Raw genomic sequence first — 26936 nt, 5'->3', positions numbered from 1 at the left:
GAACAGTAACTCTGCTTGTAGGCATAAACACTTTTTTATAACCTTGAACATAAATTGATTGTCTATTTTATAATCTCATTTTATATATACGTGTCACCTTTGTTTGCAGGTTGGATTTGCTACCATTTTATGCAAGGCTGGTTGCCACATTGCATCCCTGTATGTCTGATGTAGCAGAGGATCTTTGCTCCATGCTAAAAGGAGATTTCAGATTTCATGTATGTCCTCATCTAGCTTTTTGCATTCAATTTTACTAATTCTATAATGTTCTATAATGGTAATTTTTTGGGAAAGAGTAATGCTTTCTATCATGTAGATGCTAATTCTTAAGTTCAGCAACTCAAGCTAGATTTGTTTTCTGCTATCTGAGCAGATTTGTTCCTAAATGCTTGATTTGTGTATTTTAATTTTTTTTTGACTTATCAAGTATCTGTATATATGCATTATTTGTAGTGTCTTTCTTATTTTCCATATTAAATAGTGATTAAAGTAAGCTGTGTAACAGTTGAAAGTTGCAAATCTTATAAACTCTACTCCAAATGAAAGTGTTAGCTTTCTGTAAATTAGTAACTTGCACTGGGAATGAGAATTGACTTAATTCTAACCAGGCCCCCATTATGAAGTTACTGCTGTAATGTAGTGGTTGCAATTGTAATATAGCACTTCTAAAGTTTTGATTTTTACAGTTTTCACTAACCAAAGTTTTCATCCTCGCGAATGTATCATAGAATCATAGAATATTTTGGCTTGGAAGAGACTTTTAAGATAATCTAGTTCCAATCCCCTGCTAGAGGCAGGGATACCTCCCACCAGATCGTGTTGCTCAGAGCCCCATCCAGTTGGCCTTGAGGGTGGGGGCATCCACAACCTCTCTTGTCAGTCTGTTCCACACCACAAACTGATTGCTATTTTTCACTGTTGTTCTTTCTACAGTATTTTAAGTTCATATAGTAGAATTAGTTATCCTGTACAGTGTTGATTCCTTCTGTTTTCTGAGTTTTATGGCACAGGTTTAAAAACTTTTTCATAATATTGACATAAAATATGTATTAATTGTTAACTGCAAGTATTTAAGTCCTAAATGAACTCCTTATTCTCAGGACAAGTTATTTATGTTGTGGAGAAATAAAATTGTCTTGTTTGGTATGATTATGCTTAGAGCTAAAGCTGTGTTTTCACTGAAGTTGTTGGATACCCAATTTAAAACAAACCAATCAAATGGAAAAGAACATCTGGCTGCTCTTTGGTAAACCATACTTGAAAAAGCTGTCAATGTTCAGAATCTCCATACTAGTAGCAATCTTACTCTTGTGCTTACAGAGTCAAAAAATACAATAGAATCTTGCTAATGCTTTGCTGTACCCAGTGTGATGGCAGTGGTTGATGGCAGTGGTTGATGGTTGATATGTGCTTATAAATGTTTAGTAAAGAATAGTGAAGAGTTCTGGGAGGGAAGGGGTCAGAGTCAGAAGGGGAAGAAGTGCAAGAACAGAGAGAGCATGAGAAACTGAGGAAATGTCAAACATTTCTAAATAGCGATGCTACTTACGAATGTTTGGCTGAAAGCAATTTTCTAAGTTGGTATTTTAAAATCAAGTGTGTTTTCTTTTTTCTTCAGGTAAGAAAAAAGGACCAGATCAACATTGAAACAAAGAATAAAACTGTGAGGTTTATTGGTGAGCTTACCAAGTTTAAGATGTTCTCCAAAAATGATACTCTTCACTGTTTAAAGGTTGGTGGTTAGTAGTTGTACGAATGTTTTTACATGCTGATGTCATGTCCCTATCATGTTTCTCTTCAGATAACTCTTGATGTTGGTCTGTAATAATTTCATTGCATGGGATGTTTTAAATCCTGATGTCTGTTGTTACAGCATATGAGGACACATTCTGCAGCCATTCCATTATAGTTGTATGATAGAAGGGACACTTTGAAATACACATTTGAACATAATCAAATAGCTATTGAATTTGTTTGGAAAGTAATGGTAGAGTCTAAATTTTGGATCTAGGCTATTTGTGAGATACTTTTTAATTAGATGAATATTTCTAATTTTGTTAACAGTGAAGTTAATTTGCATTTTTTTCTTAAAGACTATAAAACACCTCAATAGTATAAAGTATAGTAGTTAAAACTTACTGCTTTCTGCAGTTCAGAGAGGCGTTTAATACTTGTGTTTTTACGTAAATGCCTTCCAGATGCTTCTGTCAGACTTTTCTCATCACCATATTGAGATGGCCTGTACTCTGTTGGAAACCTGTGGAAGATTTCTCTTTAGATCACCAGAATCTCACTTAAGAACCAGTGTTCTTCTGGTAAGAGGGAAGCAGATTGACTCGTGTGAGGGGAGCTGTCATGTACTGGGTTAAACCAATTAATGATTTTCTGGGTTTGTGATTTGGTCTGACTTAGCAGTGTTTGTGAATAGTGTCTTTGATGTCAGTTACAATGTTTGGGTACCAGGAAGTGAAACTTTTCATTCAAGTTTGTCCTGAGTGCACAGAGAGGATAACCTCCTGAACTCTTTTAATAAAAACAAAGTTGGTATGAGAGAGTCTTCCTGAAGTCCTTTTTATGGATTAGAGCTGAGGTGGGCTCACTACATCCTAGTCTGCTCTGGTGATATCAGCCTTTGTAGTCTTGTGGACTTGCAAATGTTGTTATTAGTAGCTTACACAACACTGGGCAGTCTCTGATTGCACCTACTGTGGGAATAGCTTTCTGAGCATTTTCTGGAGAGCTCCCGTTGATTTCTAATTCTGTTCATGACTTAAAAAAGAAGTTTCTGAAGCAAAAGCTATTGCACTTGAACTACAAATAGTGTATTTGATACTATTTGTGGGAAAGCATTAGTAAATGGAACAGGAGAAGGTGCTTTAATGGGAGGTGAAGACAGTTGTGGAACATGTTAGTCTCTTCCCTTGGATAACCATCTGTGGTTCTGAATTTGAAGAACAAGTTTTTGAAGACACTGGAGGAAGGGATTTTAAAAATAGAGGTTCATGATAATTGAAATAAGTGTGGAAGTGTTATCCTTATGCCTAGATAAGTATTGGCAAAGATTTAAAAATAATGGGCTGGTTTGGGGCTTCTTTTTTCTGTATGAATTTGATTCCTTAATAATGTTTCCTGTCTTGTAAGGTGATCCTGAAAATTTTAGTCCAAGGCAAGACGTGGTTGAAGTGCTTCAAAGGTAGACATTAGCAGTAGGAAATTGCATGAAATTAAAAGCAGCTAAAGCAGATGCAATCCAGTGACTAAACCATTTTTTTTTAATTAGAAGCCTGACTAAATGTTTTAATGTTCCTTGCTGACCTTCAAATCCTTGCGTTGTGGCAAGATTATAGATGTGCATCTGCAGTATTGAAAGTAGTCACTGCATGTGGAGGAGAAAGCAGGCATAGATTGTGCTCCTGGAAAGGAATAGTTTACAGGTTCAGAGTCTGATTGTAGAGGCAAGGCTTTTAAAGCCTATGTAATATCATTGTCTTCTGTACGTGTATCTCCTATCTCACCAGAGCACAGGCTTACGCTTGGTAGGTGTTTCTCTTGAATCTATAGCCTGCCTTTCTGTCCTACGGAGTTAATAGAGCAGCAATTGTTACATACTTGGATATAGTGCAGTACAACCTATTTTCCACAAAAACACTGTTTCTTTCTCAGCCTCTTTGAACGTCACACCATTTATTGCTCTGGGGCTGTCACAAGAGGAAAAAGATGGGTAGATTAACTGCAAATCTTTGTTGCGGAGTCCTTTTTGAAAGGAAGCAGGAATATCTCAATTTTCTAAAGATTTGCCAGCTGATGGAGCTACTGTGGTATATTACTGATTTATAAAAGATGAATCTTTAAATAGGGCGATTTTTATTTCTTTTAACTCCAGCCAGTCTTTCAAATTCCATCCCTTGTACGTAATTACAAAAAAATAAGATGCAACATTAACTTGGCTGTGGGGTTGGTATGTTGATACATGTGTCACATGAATTGTTGCTTGGGAAGGAAGGTCAGCGTTATCTTCACATATATTTGTGTAATGTTATCATGATAAAATACCATTCTTGTGTTACACCATTGTTGGTTTTTGGTTTGTTTTTTTAAAGGAATACTTGTAGCTTTGTTTTTGCTATCCAAAAGACTGCATCAGTCTTAAGGATTTTAGTCCTTAGATGTAGTGAATGATACCAAATTATTTTTAAAACTCTAAAGCAAAATCACTTGTTTTTGTAAACATGGGATTGACATTACCCAGTAGCTCGATTCTTAGGTTGACTTGTTCTATTGATCAAATTGAAACAGTAGAATCCTGATTGTACAGACAGACATTTTGATGAAGTAGTTACCTCTAGTTAAACCTAGAATATGTTAGCTCACTATAAAAATAGTGCTTCCAAGAAAGTTAAAAACTTGTTTCTGAAGCGCTGGAACACGTGGAGAGGCAGGATAGCAGCTTGCAGAGCATAGCAAGTGTCGTAAGACAACAAACATGCTTTCTCCTGATGCATCTAGAAAATTTACAAAATATTCCTAGCATTACACAATAAGGTTTTGAAACTTTCTGCTTTTAAGTGCCTTTTCCCTCCTAAGCGTAAACAGCACATAAAGCAATTTCCGTTCCCAATTTCTAAAGTGCTGTGCATCCATTAAGTGTCTGTAAATTTTCTGTTATCTGACAGGAATTTCCCATTTAGAGAGGAACGCTCACAGGGAATCAAAGAGGAGGCCATTTGTGTCATAGAAAAGGTTAAAAATGAAGTGCATTAGTGCTGGTGTCATATTGAGACCTCCCAAGCAATAGATAGACACAATCTAGGAAAATTACACTATTTGTGGTGTTACTGTTACGCAGAAGTGTTCTTTGGCATTGAATTAACAGTTGAAACCCAAGGCTAGGGAACTGTTCGAGTATGTTTACATTTCAGTTTAACTGAACCACAGTCTGGTAAAAGAAACTTGAGTTTGTTCAAGTTCACTTGAAAGTTCATTGAAAATTGAAAAATGTGTGCATCTTTCTCAAAGGTTTGTATCCTTGTCATTGTTTGACTGGGTTGTATGAATAGATATACAAATATGTGTGTGTACGTGTTTGTCTTTTGTATTTGTGTGTATTACCAGTAGGTGACCTCTACTGAGAAAGTAGTTTAACTCCGTGCATCTTTTTTTCCCATTGAACCACCTTAGAGTGTTTTAGAATATAGCAGTTTGATGTACCTTAAAAATGCAGTTTGTAGAATTATGTGCATATATGTGCATAGAAAGGTTTTGTAATCTAATTAAGCTCATCTTCTTCAGCTGTAAAAATCAGCAGCCCAGAACTAGTGCTTGTTTTTGTACAGTATTTTATGTTAAGGAATTGTTAAAAAGCCACAGAATTTGAAAGTATATATTCCAAATGAAATGTGGAGAAAAGATTATATTCAGAGGGGAAAATGAGGACAGTCCTAGCAATCACAGTAATTGGTGTTGACATATGTAACAAGCTTTGGCACGTCTCATTCTTTTTTCCCAAAATATTCCTTTGTGGTAGATGCAGTTTTCTGTGTAGTCTATTCTGCTTTGGTAAATAGCAACAACAGAGCACGTAATAAGAAAAATGCCATTGCTTAAACCACTGAAAGCTCCTGTGAAACCATCAATACAAACTTTCTGGAGCTGCACATTGCTGTTTGAAGTAGGTTGGTATTCTCCTGTTGTTACGTCTCATGGGTCAAGAAATGAGTATTTCAGCAGTGTTAGATTCAATGTGGTTAATGAAATGAGCTTTATTCAAAATGCTGTTTCATTGAGCTAAGCAATGCATTAAGATTTCAAGTTAAACTGTGGCTATCCTTCATAAAAGTAGAGCTTGTAAAGAGAAATAACACTGACAACACCATAGAACCGTATCATGTATACTTTCTTTTCTTCTCTCCAGCCAACCTTATGGGTCTCTTCTTGCAATCTTCTGTTTCCTTTGTTCCATACTTAACTGTAACAGACTTAAAACTGGCTTGAGAATGTCGTAACCAACATCATTAACTAATCATTTGCATTTACAGGAACAAATGATGAGAAAAAAACAAGCAATGCATCTTGATGCACGCTATGTTACAATGGTAGAGAACGCCTATTATTACTGTAATCCCCCTCCAGCTGAAAAAACTGTGAAGAAGAAACGTCCTCCCTTGCAGGAATATGTTCGTAAGCTTCTTTACAAGGATCTCTCAAAGGTCACCACAGAGAAGGTAAATTTCTTCAAGTCTTTCATAGAGGCGTTGCTGAAGGTGATATGCTATAAAATTTTGAAGGTTTGCAAATGGTGATTTTCTTAATTGCAAGGAATAGGAATCATTCTGGTATCTCTGGTTGTTAAGTTTGTTTTGTTTCTTCAAATACAGATAGATCTATATTCTCCACATCAAGTGCTGAACAGACAGAATGAAATTAGAATTTTTGTGCTGAATATCTTGTATTCAAAGTCAGAGATAAAAGATGACTGTTAAATACACACTGTGAGAATAAGAAAACTATGGGGCAGATTGGAACAATTTGGTTAGTAGCTAGAGAACAGCAGTTTGGTTGTCTCTAGAAGGTTTTCCGTAGCTACTACAGATAGAGAAGGTGTTCGAAGAAAAGAATTGGGTCCCTTGCAGGTGTGTATTGGAATTTTCTTCCAACTGTGTGTGTGGGAGGGGGGAGCACATTGGGTAACAAAATATTTTGATATTTTATGTGCCAAAATGTGAAGCTTGTCTTAAAATTTTGCTTAGGTCCTGAGACAGATGCGCAAACTGCCTTGGCAGGATACAGAAGTAAAAGACTATGTCATATGCTGCATGATCAACATCTGGAATGTGAAATATAATAGCATTCACTGTGTGGCCAACCTCTTAGCAGGGTTGGTCCTTTACCAGGAAGATGTTGGTATTCATGTTGTGGATGGAGTGCTGGAGGATATTCGACTAGGAATGGAGGTATAAAAAATCAAGATTAACCCGTACGCATCTACTTACATTGGAAGGAAGACAGTAAAATAATCCCACTTAAAGGAAAGAATTATTGTATTCTCTTTTGTCTGACTTTTCTACCCATCCTTCAGTTGTTCATACAGGTTCATTTAAAATCTAGTAATAAGAAACTACAGATTCCTAGGACAGTTGTTTTCCTCCTTTTCCTAATAAGGATGTGCAATTTGTCTTTATGCAGCATAGTCAGATTGCTGGGGCTTAAGTCACTTGAGACCATCCCGTGTTTGGACAGTTTATAATTACAATTTTCTGGACAGTAAAAAAACAGTCCTAGGTTTCAAAATTAAAGTATGTCAAATGTGTATGAATATTTATAGTGGCTAGTTGCTGACTAGCTTTCATAATTGTCTTCATTGCTTTTTAGTTTTGTGTAATATGTGTAGCTCGTGTTGTGATGAATTTTATCAGATATTTACACTGCTTTTCTCTTAAAGAAAATAAAAGCACAGATTCTGTTACGGCTGCATGATAAGATGGTTTTGGTTTGTTTGCCTTTTTTTCATGAAGGTTAACCAGCCAAAGTTTAACCAGCGGCGGATCAGCAGTGCCAAGTTTTTGGGGGAGCTTTACAACTACCGCATGGTGGAATCAGCTGTAATATTTCGAACTCTGTATTCATTCACATCATTTGGTGTGAACCCTGATGGTAGTCCTAGTCCACTGGATCCTCCAGAGCATCTTTTCAGAATCAGACTTGTGTGTACAATCCTTGATACCTGTGGGCAATATTTTGACAGAGGATCCAGCAAACGAAAGCTTGATTGCTTCCTTGTATACTTTCAGGTATTATAAACTTTTGTTCCGCAGATTTCTTTAACAGCTCAGTCCATTATTTATTTCTCTTGGTTGTTCTCTAGTTTTTCAAGTCTTTTCTACCGAGCAACTGTTTCGTTTTAAAGAAAACTGTATGTCCACACGTAGATGTTACTTTTGCTCCAACAGACTGGCCTAGCAGTTGATTCAGTGAAGATTTAGGTCTGTCATTTAGGGTGTCTCAGTGAGTGGAGAAATGGCCTTACAGAAACCCTGTGAAATCCAGTGGAGGTAAGTATCAGGTCTTGCAGATGGGATGGAGTAGCTCTGTGTGACAGTGCAGTCTGGTTCCAATTATCTAGAAAACAGCTTTGCAGGAACAAAGTCAAACTTCCTAGACTAAGTGAACACAAGAGTCAGTTGTGCATCAATTGTAGTATGCTGTTGAATTTCATCACTATTTTGTCTTGGCAAGAGTGCAACCAGCAGATTGAAGAAAGGGATTTTATTTTTTGCTTTGGCTTGGTGCGTGAGGCCACGTTTAAAACATTTTTATCCAGCTGAGGGTTTCCTGGTAGATGAGAATCTTGGAACTGAGCCGAATCTATTGGAGGGTAACCAAAATGATCAGGAGGCTTGTGATTCCCTTGTGAATTTGCTCAGTTCAGAGGGGAAGGTTAAATAGGGAGCGATTAGATTGCTGTCTTCAGCTGCCTAATAGAGCTGGTGAAGAAGGAATGCAGAGAGAGAATGAGAGGTAATAGCAAAAAGATGCAGAAAGGAGAATTCTGTCTGATGGATTTAAGGGGGAAAAGATGTCATAGCAGGAGTTTCAGACACCAAAATACATTTCCTTGGGACAATGAAAAATTCCAGTCTATGTGGCTAATGTTACAAGTGTTTGGACTTGATTTCTTTCAGCTTTCTTCTTTAAATTACACTAAAACAAGAATATTCAAATTAATAATGTAATGTGTGTTTTCCTTCTTTAAGAATGCAAATCCTTTGTATATCAGATGTATTTTAAACCCCAAATAAGTGAAGGAATCGCTGTATTTTTTTTATATGACTTCCACAGATGTTCATTTGACTGTCACCTTAAAGTTGCTATTACTCCTTCATTTTCAGACACAATTTTGGCATTCTCTTTGTTTTCAGATTCAGCTGTGAGATTCTCTTTCTTGAGTCAGATTTAATTTTTGTATTTCTATTGCAGCTTACATGTACTAATTTTCTATAAAATGAGCTGGATGATAAATGACTTGATAGTAGCTACAGTCTTAAATCTTCTTGTAATATTTACTGCACCCTCGCCTCCATAATATGCTTTGGAGGAAATAAATTGTCTTGAAAATAGACGTAGGAAGAATTCAAAAGCTGGACAGTTTCTAAGTGTTCATCTCTTTAAAAAACTAATAATCTGCCTTTGGAAGGCACCTCCTTTACCAGTGCTTTCTGTGCTCAGTTTTCATACTTTTAAGAGTCTTTATAATGAAATAAGAATATCTTTAATGTTTGTGATGCCCAACATTGTCAGTCATAACTTAGTGTTAGCAAAATATCTAGTGGTTGTATGAAGTAGAGTAGTGATGTGAAATCTTTCGCATTTTCTACTGAATAAATGTGACCAGGTGTTAAGAATTTAGTAAGTGAAACAGTTTATAAATGCCAGTGTGTCTACAGCTTAATTGAATATTTTGCATTCTAGCGGTACGTTTGGTGGAAGAAAAGTCTGGATGTCTGGACAAAAGACCACCCGTTTCCTATAGACATTGACTATATGATTAGTGATACACTGGAACTCCTCAGACCAAAGATAAAGCTCTGCAGCTCTCTGGAAGAAGCTATCAGACAGGTGCAAGACTTGGAACGAGAATTCTTAATAAAACTAGGTAAGAGAATGAGCACTAGGGGTTGTGTTCGTGTATTCCTTAGGTTACTGTTGTCACGATGACGATGGTAAGTATTGTTGTTCTCATTATATGATGCTTTTATTGTCCTGATAGTTCTTTTACTTTATTTGCACTTTTGTCATTTCCCTTGAGATCGTATGATCTCTGTAACTCTTATATGATGGAGTATTTAAAAACAAAAAACCATAAACCACCCAAGTATATATGATTATATTGCCTGATACAAAAAGCAGGGAGTTCCTGCACACTGGTGTTGTAGCCTGTTGATTGAATTGGCCTTTGTCAGTGCTCACCAGTCATTCTGGTAGATTGGTTGCTTGCATCTGTTGTTCCTTCCTAAGTCTGGATTTGACTGAAGCTGCTGTTGTCAAAGGAAGCATTAGTGTAAGATTGCAGTGGAAGAGAGATGTGTTGCTTTCCAAATGCTGTCAGGTACTTTAATCCTTAGATTTCTTTTGGAATTAATTTTGGATGGGTCTTATATTTCAGCAGAGACCAATAGATGACTTTGATTGGATGATTAAACATTTTTTCTTTGAATTGTCTGTCAGCCAAGTTGAATGCTGGCCTGTAGTTCCTGCTCAGAGTGCTGGAATTTATATTTTTAAATCCTGCTCCATGTACGTGTTTAAAATCACTGCATTTTAAGAAAAAATGCCAGGCTTGCAAAACAGCTCAGCTGGCAAAAAGAAACTGGTTTAGTATTTGTCTAAAACTACTGTCATCATGTTAACTTTAACACATTTTATAGCTTGCCTTTCTTATTAGTTACTGGAAACTACTATGCTCATTTCTCATTATACAGAGCTGTTTTTTAATCTTCAGTTTTTATTTGAAGACCAGCTTCTTCATGACAAGCTTTTATATTTAAATTTTGTATGTTAATTATAGCCTTGTAAACATTTCATGTGGGTAGACAAGTTAAATTTTTGGAATATCCTTTAATGCAGTGGGATGAATTGTGTAATTCCCAGGTAAATACATTGGAAGTTATATTTTAAGATGCATTTCTATCTTTAATATGCTGGCTTTTTAATTAAAGTGCCTTAAAATTGTCTAGGTAGTAACTGAAACACAGAAATTTTGTTGTGGTATGATCTGAATTGCTAGGTTTTATGCTCTCAGTATGATAAGTAAGAAGTAACTTAATTCTTTTGCAAGGCACTCAGGAATTCCTTTGTACAAATCATAAGAACTTTTGTTCTGTGAGTTGCTGTGGCTCTAACAGTTGAATTCAGTGTAGTTAAGTGTTTTGGGGGGGATTTGTTCACTGAGTATGAGCCAGTACTGGAGAACAACATTTTATTGTGTTTGTTCTGGCACCAGCAAAACTCATCAACAGTCCAACCTTTTAGAAAGGGACTTCCCACCCTCTTTTCCTTTTGAAATGTGCTGGTTTTGTGATACTACACTTGCTGATAAACTTCTGTATAAGGTGGGACAGTCTTGTGAGGACTGGTGGATGTTGGTCTCAGAGAGATCGTCATCTGTCTTTCTGGTCTCTGAGGGCTGTGATGACAGATGTGAACATGTCTGCAGGAAACTGGGGGTTTTTTTTACCTTAGTAAGAGCTTTACTAAAACTGCAGTTTGTGAGCTGTTTGTTTCCACAACTCATTGGCCCATGAACAAGAAATAGTACCAGGAGCATGTTGTGCTGAAGATCACAGCATGCTTTGCTTTTTATCAATCTCAAGTTAACTCCAGGCAGAAGAGTGGGGTATACTGTGTTCCATACAGACCTTGAGTTGGGGTTTGGCCACTTCCTGTACCACTCTGGTGATTTTTTTTTTTTGTAATGAGAATGAACCTCTTGCACAGTTATGGAGCAGCACGGATTTTGAAGAGCACAGCATTTATAAAAAGGACAAAATAATGGTTTGAAAACTTTGGAATATGGAAAAAGGTGTGTATGTGTTCACACAACTGAAATCTGACTATCTACCATATGGCTGTATACACAAATCATTTCATTTCTGATATTTTGTCTCACTGAAGCATAACTGCAAGGATTCACCTCTTCCTTAAACTGCTCTTTCTGATCTTAGCTATTGCCTTCTGAGATCTTGTAGAGACCAGGCTGTGTGTATATGCGTATTGAAATTCATAAAAGCAGCTGGAAGCAGAGCAAAAAAAAAAAAACCACAAAACAAAGAACTGTGGTGTGCTCCAAACTACTTGTCCATTCAGAATCCAGACCTCTGGTTAGGAATTGCATACTGCTGCATTTGTTCTGTGTGTGTGGCAGAGAATGAATGAGGAATGCCCTGAGCACAGATGTGATGTGTTCATTTGCTGTCCAGAAATCTTTAAGCTCACTGTAAACCCTAAGTGTGTGGTTAGGAAGATTTCAAAGTATGAATGTTAAACTGTATGGCAGCTGTTTTGCCTCCTTAGAAAAACAGATTTGTTGTGTTCTGGAAGGCTGACATTGGCATCACTTTCTGGTTGATTGAGACATTGTCCTCTGGAGGATTTCGTGGCTTTGTAGGTTAATGTGGCAGGGAAAAAAAATTAGCACATAATGTTTTATCTCATGCAATCTTTTAAAGTTTGTTCTGTTTTGCAGTGGATGGCTTAATTTTTGCAATAGTTGTTTTCTAAAAAATCTTTACTTTTCTTCCTAAATATCAGAACTGTGCTCAATCTTTGAGTATTTTCTCTGAAAACGTCTCTAGTACAAATTTATTGCTGAATTGCACACCAAAGCACTGAAAGAGCCTAAAAACTTTTCACTACTGTAGGAGTGTTGCAGGTAAGGGATATTAGTAAGGGATATTACCTTGAATGACATCTTCCTGAAAAAAGGGCAGAGGCTTAGAGAGTTGCACTTCAGTTTTTGCACACCAAGTTAACTAGAATGGCTTGAAGATCTTACACTTCAGTGCAGTTTCAATAGTGTCATTTCTTTGCAGTGTTCTAATTGTTTCTTCAAATTGCAGGTCTTGTGAATGACAAAGATTCCAAAGATACCATTACAGAAGGGGAGAATCTGGAAGAGGATGAAGAAGAAGAAGAAGGTGGAGCAGAAACAGAGGAGCAATCTGGAAATGAAAGTGAAGTCAATGAGCCAGAAGAAGAGGTGAACTTAATGATTTACCTTGTCTTGCTTAAAAAGAAGTAGTAATTGTGATACTTTCTGAAGCCCTTGTATGTCACAAGTTAGCTGGTGAAATATGGGTATGCACAACCAAGTCAGTACACTGAGGGTATCTGTCCCACTTTTCTGTATACAGAAATTGGAATGCAATGTGTCTGAGATTCTGGAGAGACTGATAGAAACTTGAGCTGTCATTTTTACTCAGTACGTGCTGCTCTTCAGTAGAAAGATGCCTCTGGTAATTTGGCATGAAAACACATTCAGATCATCTTTATCTGTTGTAGAAGCAAATGTATTGATTGGATGACAAAGCAGTCAGTAAAAATAACAGGTATTTGGAGTGTGCCAATGTAATGGGAATAAATAAGATTTATAGAAAATAATGACCTTCCTTGTTTACTGTGCCAGTAATCTTTCGAATCAAAAGTGGTGTAGCCACTAGAAAAGCAGACGTACATAAAAATTCCAACTTGTCACTATGGCACAGCAAAGCTGACATGATAATGTTAGTATTATGATGAAATGAATTTATCAAGGAAATAGGCAACACTCTTTCTCTTGTTTTGGGTTGATTTGGTTTACTAATAAGCTGTCTTCCAATTGATGTCTCAGCATCGAAGTTTATGAAGTTTGCCTGGCTGTGTGGCTTTGCCCACAGATTAATAATATCATCAGAATAAAAAATGTTTGTTTGAGAGCAGGAAAAGGGACGCCTGCAGATCTTGTCCAACTACCCTTGCTCAAAGCATGCTCACCTACGGCTGGTTGCCCAATACAATGTTCAGTTTTCTCTGAAGATGGGTACTCAAAATCTCTAGGCAATCTGTTCCAGTGATTAAAGACCATCCCAGTAATAAATAACCAGAAGAAGAAAAAAAGAATTCCCACTGCCATGACTAATGTGTAAAGGAAAGTTTCCAACTGTTTTTTGCTATATATTCATGAAAATGTGAAGTAAAGGTAGCTGAGATCAAGCTGTAGATTTGCTGGGAAACAAACAAAATCAAACACTAAAACTGAACTAAAATTCACATGGAGGTAGATGGGGAGAGATGCAGAGAAAATGTGAGAGGAACCAAGTGCAAGTGGGTTCCTTTGTTTTCCTCTAACTTAAGTATATGTTGTGTGATTTATTGCTGGAAACTGTATCAATGAAGATTGAATAGAATCAGTTATGTAAGCCTTGTATTCCTCAGAAAGCAACTGGTGAGTTGTAACTTTTCATCTTAAAAACAGTTAAACATTTATTCTCAAATAATTAACGTTAAATATTTCAGGAGGGCTCTGACAATGAGGAGGAGGAAGGTGAAGAAGAGGAGGAAGAAAACACTGATTATCTTACAGATTCTAATAAAGAAAATGAAACGGATGAGGAAAATACAGTACGTATCATTGCTTTAGAAGTGATTTATGCTGCTTTGTTTTTCTTTACTACATGCTTTTTAGCCTGTGCTTCTCATAATGTGATTGAGAAAAGCAAGAATGCTCCTTGATGTTTTTCCAAATACATTTTAGTTCTTATATTTGCAGACTTCCACTACTAGTTTCTGAAAACACTCGTGAAATAAACATTACTACAACATGCTTTCACAGGACTGTGTATTTTCACAGGTAGTAGACTGAAAAAGATTGCCTAAGTGATGGTTTTGCAATACCTGCAGTGGGAGCAAACTGGTACGGTACAGGGCAGACTAGTTAGTCTGCACCCTGTCTCAAAACTGAAAAGGAGGCAAACAAAAAAGTGCAGAATACTTTTTTTTTTTTTTTTTAATTGGTTTTCAGAATGGCAAATTGTAATATCTGTACCAAACAGCCTGAGTAAGCCTAAATGGTAGTAATGATGATTATAAAACAGCATATTGGGGTGCTGTGTTTAAAAAGCAGCATATGAAAGCAGTTTTTCATAATCTGTGTGGTTAAATTGAGAATAAACTTCAGCATTGCACATAGCAGAGAGATAAGCAGCATTGTTGCCAGAAGCTGAAATGAGTTCCAGCACTGTGTGAATAGTGGCTTTTACTTGCTACTAGTCTGCTGTTTTAACTACTGAGGCACTGGAACATGTGCTGACAAATAGTGTTCATGATATCCTGCTGAATCCCAGTTCCAATGTTAGGTATTGCTGACTTATTTCTTTACCAGTTTTGTGTTTCATTTTGTTTCACTTGAAAAAAGTTTAGTTATTTTTTCCATGTGGTGAGCTATACCAAGAGACACATTAAAGTAGTATTCTTCTTATCACATTATGCTTTCCAAATGGTATTTGACTTGAAAAGACCATCTGATGTTATGGACCTCAAGGAAAAATCAGTTTAATTAGTTGTGTTGGAGGGTAGAGATTTCCTTGTATTGTTGTCAGCTGTGTATAATCTCATGGATGCTCATGCTTTGTGTCCAGAATGTTACGAGTGACCAACCTTCAGAACAGTGATTGATACAGCAAGTTTCAGAAAAAATTTGAGAAAATAATCCAGGCTAAAACTTCTTGTAACTTAAAATAATAATAATGACACTTTTGTGTATGTTGTGGAAGCAATGACAGTGTTTTTTACTTTACTTCTAGGCCAAGTCTTCATAATTCTGTTACTGATGTAATGGCATTTGTGTTCTTTTTTTTTTTTTTTTAACCCCCATTGTAATAGGAAGTAATGATTAAAGGAGGAGGACTTAAACACGTCCCTTGTGCAGAAGATGAGGACTTCATTCAGGCGTTAGATAAAATGATGTTGGAAAATCTTCAGGTATGAATCTCGTTTTCTTAAGTTAACGTAGCTGTACAACTCTTACTTAAAAATAAGTAACTAAGTGATTAATGCCAAATCAGCAATACTAAAGAATGACTTCTTTTTTTCCTCATGACCTCCCTTCTACAATCGATGTGTTTAGATAAGTAGCTTTCAGATATTTAATAGTTTGTTCAGTGAATATGGTGTACTCACAGATATTTTATTGGATGAATAACTGCAGCAGATATTAGACACTGCTTTTATTTCAATGTAGACTTCCCAAGCCTAGTTTATTAATAGCTCTGAAATGTAGTTGCACTTAATTTTACGTAACTGAGTGCTGTATAGGACTATCAGTCACATCAGGGAAATATTTGAATATTGCAAACCCTGAATGCAGGAATACATTGGTAGTATGCAGCAAAAAATTTCTTAATGCATAACGTTTGTTCCCAAGTGTCCAGTCAAGCCTCTAGATTGTTTTTCCTTCAGAGTTAAAATTTTAAATATTCTGTCCCTGTAACTTCCATCTTCACAAGCAAGGAAGCCAAAGGAAAATGCATTGAAGCTTTGTGAATTTATTCATATGTACTCTGCATTCTTGGAATGCTTAACTTCTTCTCAGTCATAAAAATGTGAACGTTGACAGACTTGCTGACACTTTAAGCATTTATCATTTATACAGTTTACTTTCTTTTAATAGCAACGAAGTGGTGAATCGGTTAAAGTGCATCAGCTGGATGTTGCTATTCCTCTGCATCTCAAAAGCCAACTGAAGAAGGGTCCCCCACTTGGAAGTGGGGAAGGAGAGTCAGAGTCTGGAGACACCATGCCCTTCGTCATGTTAACACGAAAAGGCAACAAACAGCAGGTAAGAGACTGTCAAGTATAGATTCCCCTTTAAATGGGGAGGGGAGGAACTGTCTTTCACTTCTGAAGACATTGTGCAACTTTGACAGAGAATGTTTTATTTTTTCATCGTTTTCCCTGAGTAGGGTACAGACCTCTTAATTTAGAAAGACACAAAATACCACACGCAGTTCCCTGGAATTCTTGGTTTTTACAGAAATCAAGTGTAACAATTCTGTAGTTAAATTGCACTGTTATTAGTTTTGTTTGCTGATTACACTTACTGGGACAGCAGTATGTTTTCATTCTATTAAATATAGTTGAAGATGGATGCAAGCAGTTGGCAGAATGACTGAAAGTTCAAAGGATAGGGAAAGAAAAGGTGAAGGAACATTGCAAAATCTCAGATTCTGCAGATATTGCTGAGAACATATTCGGCTTCAAATCAACATATGTAGAGTTTGTTAAGTTTCATTTCCTAAGTAACAGTCAATGGGCTGAATCTGTTCAACTTGGAAAGCAGTCATTATCTCTGAGGGCTTTTTTAAGGGTATCTCCCAGAATGAACTGGATAAATTTTTCAGAGAAACTTCTGTGGAAATGGAACCATCTCTGTGAAATCTTTTTATGAAATCTTTTATGAAATCTTGTTGATTTAAAAAAAAACAATTAATGAAAATCATTCCTTGCTTCATGCAGCCAAACACATTTATCTTAGCTCTTTTCTCATGTGTACATTTGAATGTTGCTAGGTCAATAAATGCAGAATATACAAATAAATATGCATGCATGTATCTTTACAGGACATAAATCACAACACAACTTGTCTTTTCAATTGTGTAATTTAATGATGAAAGTGAATGACTCTAGTGAGTTTGAGGACAGTGGAAATAAGGCATTGTTTCATTCCATCAGTCAGCACCTTTCAAGTATTTACTTCTGCCATTACTTTGTTTTTGATGTTTGTTACCTGAGTTTCTGCATAAGTCTGAAGTATATAAAGCAGAAACAGCATCTTTTGCATTTTAAAAATCTGTGTAGAAAGTGAGGTCTGTTACCACAAACAGTGGAACTAGTAAGTGTGATTCCATGTCTGTTTTTTAAGCTTCATTATTCAGTTAATAAAATACTGTGCTAAGTGCTTTCAGAGTGTAAATGGCGTTAGCTGCTTTAGTAGGCATATACAACTTGAGTTTAGTAGTGGCTACCTGATTTCCTTACTGCTTTTGTTGGGTTATTCTGTTTTTCTGGGACTTGAAAGTTGCATATGAAGTTCTAAATGATTTTTAATAGGGAATTCTTAACTACTGTTAGCGAGTAGGAAAGAGATACAGAGAACTCTGAAAACAAAAACCAAAACCCGACAGTGTTTGGCTTTGTCAGGTAATTTAGTGGGAATACCTGGAGTTACCAACAATTTTTAGGGTCTTCATAATCTGAGGGGAAGGTATTGCTGGCATTCTGTGGCTTGAAAAAGAAAGCAGAACTTGTTCAGGACCTTTCCCTCCCTCTTCCCCCACTATTTGCTTTTGGGAGTAGGTTCTTCCTGCCAAAACTCCTCCAAGTGTTTCTAGAAATGTTTTAAAAAGGAAAAAGTCTGGACTACTAGACTACTCCAGTTCTTGAGTCAGTGAAAAGCTTCTTTGTCCACAGTTGTGCATTCGGAAAAAAAAATGCTGCTTATTTTTCTGTAAAAACTGACTACTAAGCAGGAAAGAAGAGGTGGGGTTGGAAATTATTGTTTCTTATAACAATATTTTAACATCTGTGAGCAGAATGTGCACTGAGTTTTGCAGTACTGGATACCTGCTTTACTCATAACTTCTAGCTGTAAGCTTTCTGAATTCTAAACACAGACAGAAAGATTATTCAGACAACCTGGAGGGCTGAAAGTAATTTCTTATCCTTGCCATGAATCACATGCTAAGCATCACGGCCTCACTGCAGTGTCAACCTAATAATTTCCTATCATTATGTTTGATCTCCTGCTCTTTGCTCAAAGTAGTGCTGCATCAAGAAATCTTAGCTGATAAGGAGATACTTACTGTGAAAATGGAATGTGATGGGCTTCCTTCTAGGGACTGATTTTTCATAGTTGACATCCACTCATTCAAAGCTCCATTCTCATGCCAGCGTTCTGCCTGATTTTATGGGACATTGCCTACTAGTTTTTTTGAAACAGAGCACAAGAACAACTGATGGCTGTTTACTAGCAGTATGCAACCTAAATTAATATTGATTGCAGGCTGATAGCAGTGAGGACATTTTATTTTATCATTCTGTTTTGGACTGTGATTAACAGAAGCAAGAGGTAGAAAGTGTCTTGAATAGATCAGTCTAACAGTAGTTGTCCTGTCACTGTAAATAAGCTGTGTGACAAAACCCACAGAAGTTGCAGCAGTAGAAATGAACAGCACTATTGGAAATCACCTTTTAGCATCAGTATCATTAGTTAGCCATGTAACATGAGAGAACAAGGGGAAATAAATGTTGGCATCATAAGGGGAGAGATCCAAGATGCAGTAGCATTTGATTTTTTTTTTTTTTTTTTTGAAATTGTCCAGAATTTATGCCAGGTAGAAATGAACACAGGTGAGTGGGATAAATTTAAAATGTTTTCCTGTGGAAATAAAAGCTTGACAAAGTTCTTTCCCATGTACATCTCTCAAAATCTCAGTTGTAGATTTCAGACAGACAGTACTGCTGAGGAAGTAGTACTGAGCTCACCTCTGAAGTAACGTTAAGACAGATGTAGTCTGTTGAATGTACATGTGCAGATGTTTGGCACGTTGGGGTGGAGAAAACAAATTTGGTTCTGCCGTTCTCTCATGGCCATGGAGAAACACTAAGGAGCTGAAATAATTCATAAAAAGAAGAGCACTGGCCAAGAAATGCCACAAGATGTCTGAAATCCTTAGAACATGTCTCCTGCCTTTTCACAAAGGATGAAAGTGAAAATTCTGCTTGGAGGCTTCATGTCTTTGGAAGTCTGGGAACTACAGAGAAAGGGGCAGCTGGTTTGAACTGCCTGTGTTTCTATCTCAAGACCAGCGTAACTCAGTATGGGGATAAATATAGTGAGGCTGGCATCAAAATAAAGGAATAAAGCCTATGGCTATGTGTTCCTTTTAGAAACAAAATCAAATTTGTTCCTATAAATACTTGGAGTGATTATCTATTGCCTCTCTTCTGTGTGCCTTTAGAGTATCTGAATACCTTGTATTTTCTCATGTGTTACTAAGCAAAGCTGGAGGGGAGAGGAGAAGGGGAGAAAAAACCCTGTACTTTCCAATAAGAACTTCTGTGGGAATATCACATCACAGTAATATAGAAATAACCATTGCCCTTCTGTCTTTTGGCTTTTTTTGTGTAGGGTGGTTGTTGTTGTTGTTGTTCTGTGATGGGCACTTAAATGTATTTTCATTTGCAGTTTAAGATCTTAAATGTACCGATGTCTTCCCAACTTGCTGCAAACCACTGGAACCAACAGCAAGCTGAACAGGAGGAGAGAATGCGGATGAAAAAGCTCACTTTGGATATCAATGAACGCCAAGAACAAGAAGACTACCAGGGTAAGAAAATGAGTGTGCCTCATTTTTATCATCAGAAAATCTGCAGAAATACCTGTGATAATTAGCAGTACAGGTTCTGAATATTCATTTGTAGCACTTAATAGAGAAACTCTACTTTGGTTTGTTGTTCTTTACGTATTCCCTGTTCTCTGTGCTCAAAAGTTTTTGCAGCTCTTCAATGAAAGAGAGTTTTAAAGTCTCAATAAATAGCATTTCTGTTTAGTTTGGAAGAGTAGAAAAATCAAATTACTGTTCCCTTTAATAACAACAACAACAAAATCTACCACAAAATCAACCTGATGTTTGTGGCACTGTCTCAGTTAGAGGAAGAGAATTGAATTGGGTGCAAGAAATATTAATTAAATTAATTAATTAAATTAATTAATTAATTAAAGCTCTTGTTTTTGAGTATAAATAGACAAAACCACTTGGAGTCTTGAAGTTAAGAAAATACTAAGTAGTGACCTCTGCCTAGTAAATAGAATCTGTTGCTTTAGCTTCATGTTGCTAGATGTGCTGGGAGCTCTACAAGTCTGAGTGTGGGAAGAACATGTTAACAAAGTTTCATACAAATTATGTGATCCTGTTCTTTTTACGAGTGCAGAGACCAAGCATTTTGGAACATCAACAAATGGAAAGGGTACCACAAATTCTATGTATCCCTAAACCACTGCACTGGATAAGTTTGGTTTTGTTTCAGGCTCAACTTTCCTTGGCTTACTCAAACAGCAAACAAAGTCAAAACAAATAAAATTGATGGTATTCAGTTCTTACGTTAGCTTTTCCATTTAACATCTCTGAAGTTCCTGCTCTTTATTTTTTTATTGTAAGGATGTTGCAATCTGGTGGTAATCACAGGATGAGTAGTTAATTATCAGGAAATCTCATTTAAAGTGTTCAGTGAAAGGTCATTATTCATCATGAAATGGAAAAATTTAAATTAAAGCAGCTCTAATTGGAAAAAATAAAATAAAATCAAAGCATGGTATCTAACACTTCATCCTGGATTTTGATAATGCAAGAACTAAGCATGTGATCCTCAAAAGGAGTTTTTTTTCCAAAGCGAGTATCTACAGAGCTCTGAAATTGTATTACAAATATGTTCTTACTATTAAACACCATCTTCTGCTTATAAAAATGTTTTCCAAGCCTTTTAGAAAGCTCCTCATGGAAAAGAAGCAGTAGATGTCAGAATTACACTCTTAGGTGCTTTTTTCAGACTTCTAATGAGTTTCCTTCATTAATGACAGTTCGACTTTACTAATGATCAGGGTGTTTGTATTCTTGGTTTATTTTAACTTGTCCTATAAATTTGTGGGTATCTCTAAAAATCAGTCTGTTTAAGTTATTATTTTATTGTAGCTGTGATTCTTACCCAGAAAAGATGGCATTCATTTCGTTGTTGTGAAATGATTTAGGCAGAAGTCAAATAGCATTCCTGTTTAGAGCTATTTGTGCACACATTTTTCAATATGTGTGTATGAAAATGTGCAGTTGATTGGTCCTTTTGAAGAGTCTCTTTGCCTGTAACAAGTTGGTGAATTTATGCAGGCATGAAAGAGAGTTGGTTTTAAACTTCTGTCTCAGGCTTTGAAGTTACCAAGGGAGTTGGAACTTGTAATGGGGTTCCTCAAGGTTGTCCTTACATATGCACCTAACCTGTGTAAATGGAAAAAGCCATAACGAATGAAAATTCACCTGTGTGAAGTACTTCACTATTAAATACTATTAAATAAATTATATTTAGTAATACTTATTATTACAGGCATATTAATACAGCTGTGTATTTGGTACTGGGTGACTGTACACGAAAATCCGAACTGGATGCTGCTTCCCTAGAAGATGAGCAGCACGCCCTCAGCCTTGCTAATCCATTGTGTTCCCTTGCCATTTCTTCTTTCCTGTAGCTTCTCATTTTGTCTGTTTCTCAATTACTGACTTTTCACAAATTCTACTGATTCTTTTTCACCAAGAAGTCAGACATGTATGTGGTTCATTGCTTCAGCACCTGCCTGACGGTGTGCCATAATCTCTTCTTCTTTTCTTCCTGATCTGGTCATTGCCTTCTTACGGAGATCTATCCTGGTATGCTGAACTGTTTTGAAGGATGTTACTTTCTGATGTTTACAGATACGGGCTGCTCAATGTCCTGAATGGCTTTCTTTGCATTTTTCCCAGGTTTCAATGCGGTTTACTAACCGTTGACACCAATACTGTGTATAAAATCTTTCATCGGTTCATAGTTTCTCCAAGACTGGATGGATAGCTGACTGAAAGCTTTGTGTACATTTTGTAAATGACCATACAATCCCACGGGTCTCCAGTTCTGACTTGTGCAAGTCTTTGGGAGAGTGGTTGAAGTTTGTTTCTTACAGACGATGAGCGCGTGTCTCCAATTCCAGGTTGGAGATTAGCAGAGATTAGAGAACCAGACAGAACAGACTTTCAAACATAATCTGTTTAACAGCTTATTCCACTTTTTCCCCTTCTTTTTTTTTATTCCATCCGTTTGCTGAACAAGGAAGAGTCTTGCACAGGTAGACTGTCAGAAATATTTCTGTTGGACGCTCGAACACATGGGCAGAGTTTACGTGAAGGTTCCTGCTGTGTATTTGTAATTATTTTGGATACTTAATAACCATTAACTTAGTCTCCTAAAGAGCAGTTTTTATCTTAACAACAATGAAATGAAGTCTTGCCAAGTGCCAACACGTCATACTTTTACCTGTCTTGAGCTGCCCAAAAGTTGGGTGTCCAGGGCTAAAGTGGGTGCTGATGCCTCTTCTGCATCCACCTGCTTCTTCCCACTGATCATACAGTGAAAAATCCCAGCCAGAAGACAGTTGGTGTAATGTAGGTCAGCTGAGTCACCCTCCTCAGGTGTCTGTCTTCTCTGTAAAACGATCCTATTAGGGCTACTTTAGACAAAGTCCTGACTTCTAGATGCTAATTTAGGACAAGTTTCTCACTGAGTTTTTAATTGAGAACAATGTTGTCCAACTGTTACTATTTCAGAGCAGTTTTATGGTATGGCTCCTCACAGTGCTGTGAACCTTTAACCCTACTTACTGATACAGTCAATGGCTGATATTTTTGGAAAGAAACTGTCATAGCTCTGTTATGAAGCACCTGCAATGAAAGCCACTGCTGGCAGTTTCTTCTACAGGAACATCTGGAAATGCAAATTTACACTATGGGGTACTGTGGGTTTGTCAGCGCAATTTTTTAAATTGAAAACAAAAAGCTGTAGAATAGCATGAAAAATGTTGACCCAGTCACAGCAAAGTGTAAATAAGTATTTTTAAACTAAATGTGCTCGTGTAAATTCGTCTTCAATAAGATGTATAGAAAATGTGTTTAACTTTCTTCCTGTATGAAATTACAGAAATGCTGCAGTCTCTGGCACAGCGTCCAGCTCCAGCAAACACGAATCGTGAACGGCGGCCTCGTTACCAGCATCCAAAGGGAGCACCTAATGCAGATCTAATCTTTAAAACTGGTGGGAGGTAGGACAATCTTCTTCTTAAATGTTTTAATTCTGCTTCTGGGCAAGTAATTACCTCCATAATCAAGATGGGTAATGATCTGCATAATTCAAGTAGATCTGTTGGTTGCTTTCTTTCTGTTCAAATCCTGAATAAGATTTTGTGCTTCTAACACAGCTTCTATGAATACATCTTTGACAGAGGCTGGGAAGGCAGGGGATTATTTTTCAGAGTCGAGCCTCTTTGTTACTGGGAAAAAGATGCAAGTCTGCTTCCCCAGTGAGAGGGGGAAGAAGATACACAATGGTTTCTAGAGAATCTCTCTGTGGCTTCTTTTTCACACAGAGGTGATGACACACTGGAACAGGTTGCCCAAGGAGGCTGTGGATGCCCCATCCCTGCAGGCATTCAGGCCAGGCTGGATGTGGCTCTGGGCAGCCTGGTCTGGTGGTTGGCAACCCTGCAAATGGCAGGGAGTTGGAACTGGATGATCATTGTGGTCCTTTTCAATCCAGGCCATTCTGTGATTCTGTTCTTAATTTGGTGACCTATAGATCTCTGTCCAGTATTTAAAAGCCTAAAGGGAAAGAAGATGCAGCCAAGGCAGGGAAGGGGTAAGAAAACCTGTCACTTGTGGTGCACAGGAGCATAACAAAAAGAGGATTAACATGAGAACTATTCCTTAATGGTCATTCCCTAGCCATTGCTTAATAGTCACTGTACAGCTTTAATATAATCTCAGTCTCTTTTCTTACTCAAAGTAATCTTCGTAGAATAAGCTATGATATTTAACTCTGCAGCACAAATCTGAAAAGACAGAGGTTCAGATGAGATGCAGTATTTTCACGTTTCTCTTTTTGAATATTAATTTTGGAGCTGGATATATGGAGCAGCAAGCAGAAAAGGAAAACTTCACCTATCAAGTCTTTGTAAGCCACAAATAAGTTAATAATGTAATGTGCTATGTTACAGCAATATTAACAACTTCTCTGGTACATTTTTGTAAGCATTTTATGGCATTCTGATCTCTTATTCCACTGGGTCCCCTATTGCTTTTACACAAAAACCTCTTTTTTTAACAAGGACTGCATTTTAAAATAACTAAATGTAGCTCAATAAAATGAGTAATGCTGCCCATTCAGCTTTTTCACTTCACTGTGGCCTAATACTGTCATAAAAATAAAAACTATTGAATTTTTCTGAATTGCCATAATACCTACAAGTGTTTCACAGCTAGCTGTGCAGTCTTCTCTTGTAGATTTTTGTCATCTTTCTCAAATACCTTGCAGTCTGTGCAAGGAGTGCTCTGAAGTTACTCCTTAAATATAGCAGCGTGCCCAGCAGATGTGATACTCGAACAGTTTATGTAGTTCTTTTCAAAGCTTTTTTTCTCCAAATGTTTAGGAAAAACATAATATAGGATTTTACCATAAACTAGGTCAGACATTGTCCTCAGAACAGTTTGATCAGTGTTTGCTCGCTCAGATATTTGTGCCACGTGCTTGCAGTTCCGATCAAATTTTGTGTTATGTGATTTGCTCTTTGTTCCCTTTGATCTATAAGCTCCTCAAAGCAGAGACCAGGCAGTTAGTTTTAGTGGGCAGGCTTTATTTGCAGCATAGTGCAACATTCAGGCTCGCAGTCGCACATCAGTTGAGCCATCTCAGCCTGTAGAAAGAAAACTTCTGAACTCACAGCAAAGGATATTTAAGCAGAGCTTTGTTTATTGAGGACTGGGTCTGCCCATGGCTTACCACCATAGTACAGGTAATACATCACCTACATTTGTAAGAGCTGCTGACTTACGGGATGTTTTCAGGATTGTCTTCTGACTTTGAAGGATGGGTTGCAGTGTTCCTGCACAGGCTGCCCTCGCTTTCTGGTCAACAAATTACCCCACCAACCTCCATGTGAACACTGGTCTTTTCCTATTTATTGAGAGCAAAATTTTCATGTTAAGCAATTAATGTTAGTATCTGTTTGAAAGAAAGTAATATCTGTTCACTACAGATTCCCATACATGATGAGTGAGCTTGTTTGGGTTGTATTTTTTATGTACAAAGAATAGATCAGTTGTTTTCTTGCAGTATTAACTCTAAATTTACTGAAAATAATTATGTCTGTTCTTTGAGAGAGGAGATCTAGAATGAAAAGTTGTTTGAGGATAAGAAAGATCTGAGCAAGTAAATCTCCTAGATTCCATTGTAAGGCACAGTCTCACAGGTTCTAAAGTTAATGGCAAGATGAGGGTTTTGGTTGGCTAAGAATGGAAGAAGAATTTGGTGTTTTAACTGCTAAGCATACCCCTAAGGACCAACATCTCAAACATCTTTCAGAAAGGTGGATCCAGATCTTTCTGTCATAGTAGTTGACTCAAAAATTAACAGAGCTCTCTTGTATGCTTTTGGCCCTGCACAATCTGGTAACCCTGAGTGCCCAGCAGGCTGTGACCTCCAGAGGGCCCTTTGAACCTCAAGTTTGTTGTGGTTCTGTTTTGGTCCAGCAGGGCCCTAACATAAATAAATGATCAGGATAGTTCTAAAAACGATGTCTGACTAATGACAGCAATTTCCCCTTTCCCCCCCTCACACATGCACATTTGCAGCCCTTTCACCTGCAATAACACCACTGTAAGTGGGAGAGTGAGTGAATGACAGTGGCTGTAATGTGGGCATCACATAAATAAGAAAAGTCTTCCTGTAATATTTACTCTATTTGTTAATAACCTGTTTCTGTGGTGAAATAAATACCGCACAGTTCTTGTTCACCTGCTGTAGGGAACCTGCTTTAGCAGGGGGGTTGGACTCAATCTCTGGAGGTCCCTTCCAACCCCTATAATTCTGTGATTCTGTTATTTGGTGTGTGCTGAACGCTGCATCAAAAATCACAGCTTTCTGCTGTTAGTTTGTAATTGTGTGCTTCTGCAGCCTCGAGTATTGGCACTTACTAATCCTGCAAGGAGAGGATTCATTTTGGGACACAAACATGTAAGGCTGACTGACTTTAAAGGCAATGTACTGTGATTCCAATTGAAAGTGGAATTCCTCAGTTTGCTCCAGCAGAACTCAGCAGACAGCTGTCTTCACTCTTACTTTCAGATCTATGGCATTGAAGGAGAACTCTGGTTACCCAACTGTTACACTTCAGCAACTCTACAATGTTACAACAATATTTTTTCATGTGGTATTATCAGGAAAACACTCTTATTGAAGTGAGGGCTGTTCTTCAAAACTGTAGAAGTTGTTTCCTTGTGCTTTAAGAGGACTGAGGTCCATTAAAAGACTTAGCTCATAAAAGGAAAAATAAATAACCTCATTTTATGACTTTCTTTTAAGCATAAGCTTCCAAGACAGAAAACAGAATTACACTGAGAGAGGTCTTCAAAAAATCAAAAACACTTGGTAGAGTTGAGCCTTGTCTTAAAAAAAAGCCAGCAGTCTCAAAACTGGCTGCTGTTCTGAAAGTGCAGCCAAGGATGGAGGACCTGTCGTCGTCAAAAGGCCCACTGGGATGCGTGCATAAGCTGACAAACTAA

The 26936-nt window shown here is 37.2% G+C and overlaps 1 protein-coding gene across 4 annotated transcripts in view; it reads left to right on the top strand.

The window, feature by feature from the left end:
* UPF2 (UPF2 regulator of nonsense mediated mRNA decay) overlaps nt 1-23426 on the top strand; it is a 49363-nt gene extending 25937 nt beyond the window's left edge. For all 4 annotated transcript variants that reach the window (XM_042816172.1, XM_042816174.1, XM_042816170.1 and 1 more), the window contains 13 exons: nt 110-218; nt 1619-1732; nt 2199-2315; nt 6036-6221; nt 6747-6950; nt 7512-7787; nt 9466-9649; nt 12612-12751; nt 14047-14151; nt 15412-15510; nt 16199-16366; nt 19775-19916; nt 23302-23426. In XM_042816172.1, coding sequence (XP_042672106.1) covers nt 110-218; nt 1619-1732; nt 2199-2315; nt 6036-6221; nt 6747-6950; nt 7512-7787; nt 9466-9649; nt 12612-12751; nt 14047-14151; nt 15412-15510; nt 16199-16366; nt 19775-19916; nt 23302-23426 — 1969 coding nt within the window. The remainder of the gene's footprint in view (nt 1-109; nt 219-1618; nt 1733-2198; nt 2316-6035; nt 6222-6746; nt 6951-7511; nt 7788-9465; nt 9650-12611; nt 12752-14046; nt 14152-15411; nt 15511-16198; nt 16367-19774; nt 19917-23301) is intronic.
* Nucleotides 23427-26936: the final 3510 nt, after the last annotated feature.

The sequence above is a fragment of the Centrocercus urophasianus genome, unplaced genomic scaffold (assembly GCF_019232065.1).
Source record: "Centrocercus urophasianus isolate 14NV4802_14NV808 unplaced genomic scaffold, USGS_Curo_1.0 seq_15, whole genome shotgun sequence".
Lineage (NCBI taxonomy): Eukaryota > Metazoa > Chordata > Aves > Galliformes > Phasianidae > Centrocercus > Centrocercus urophasianus.
Note: the sequence above shows the minus strand (reverse complement) of the source record. Positions and strands in the feature narration are given on the sequence as shown.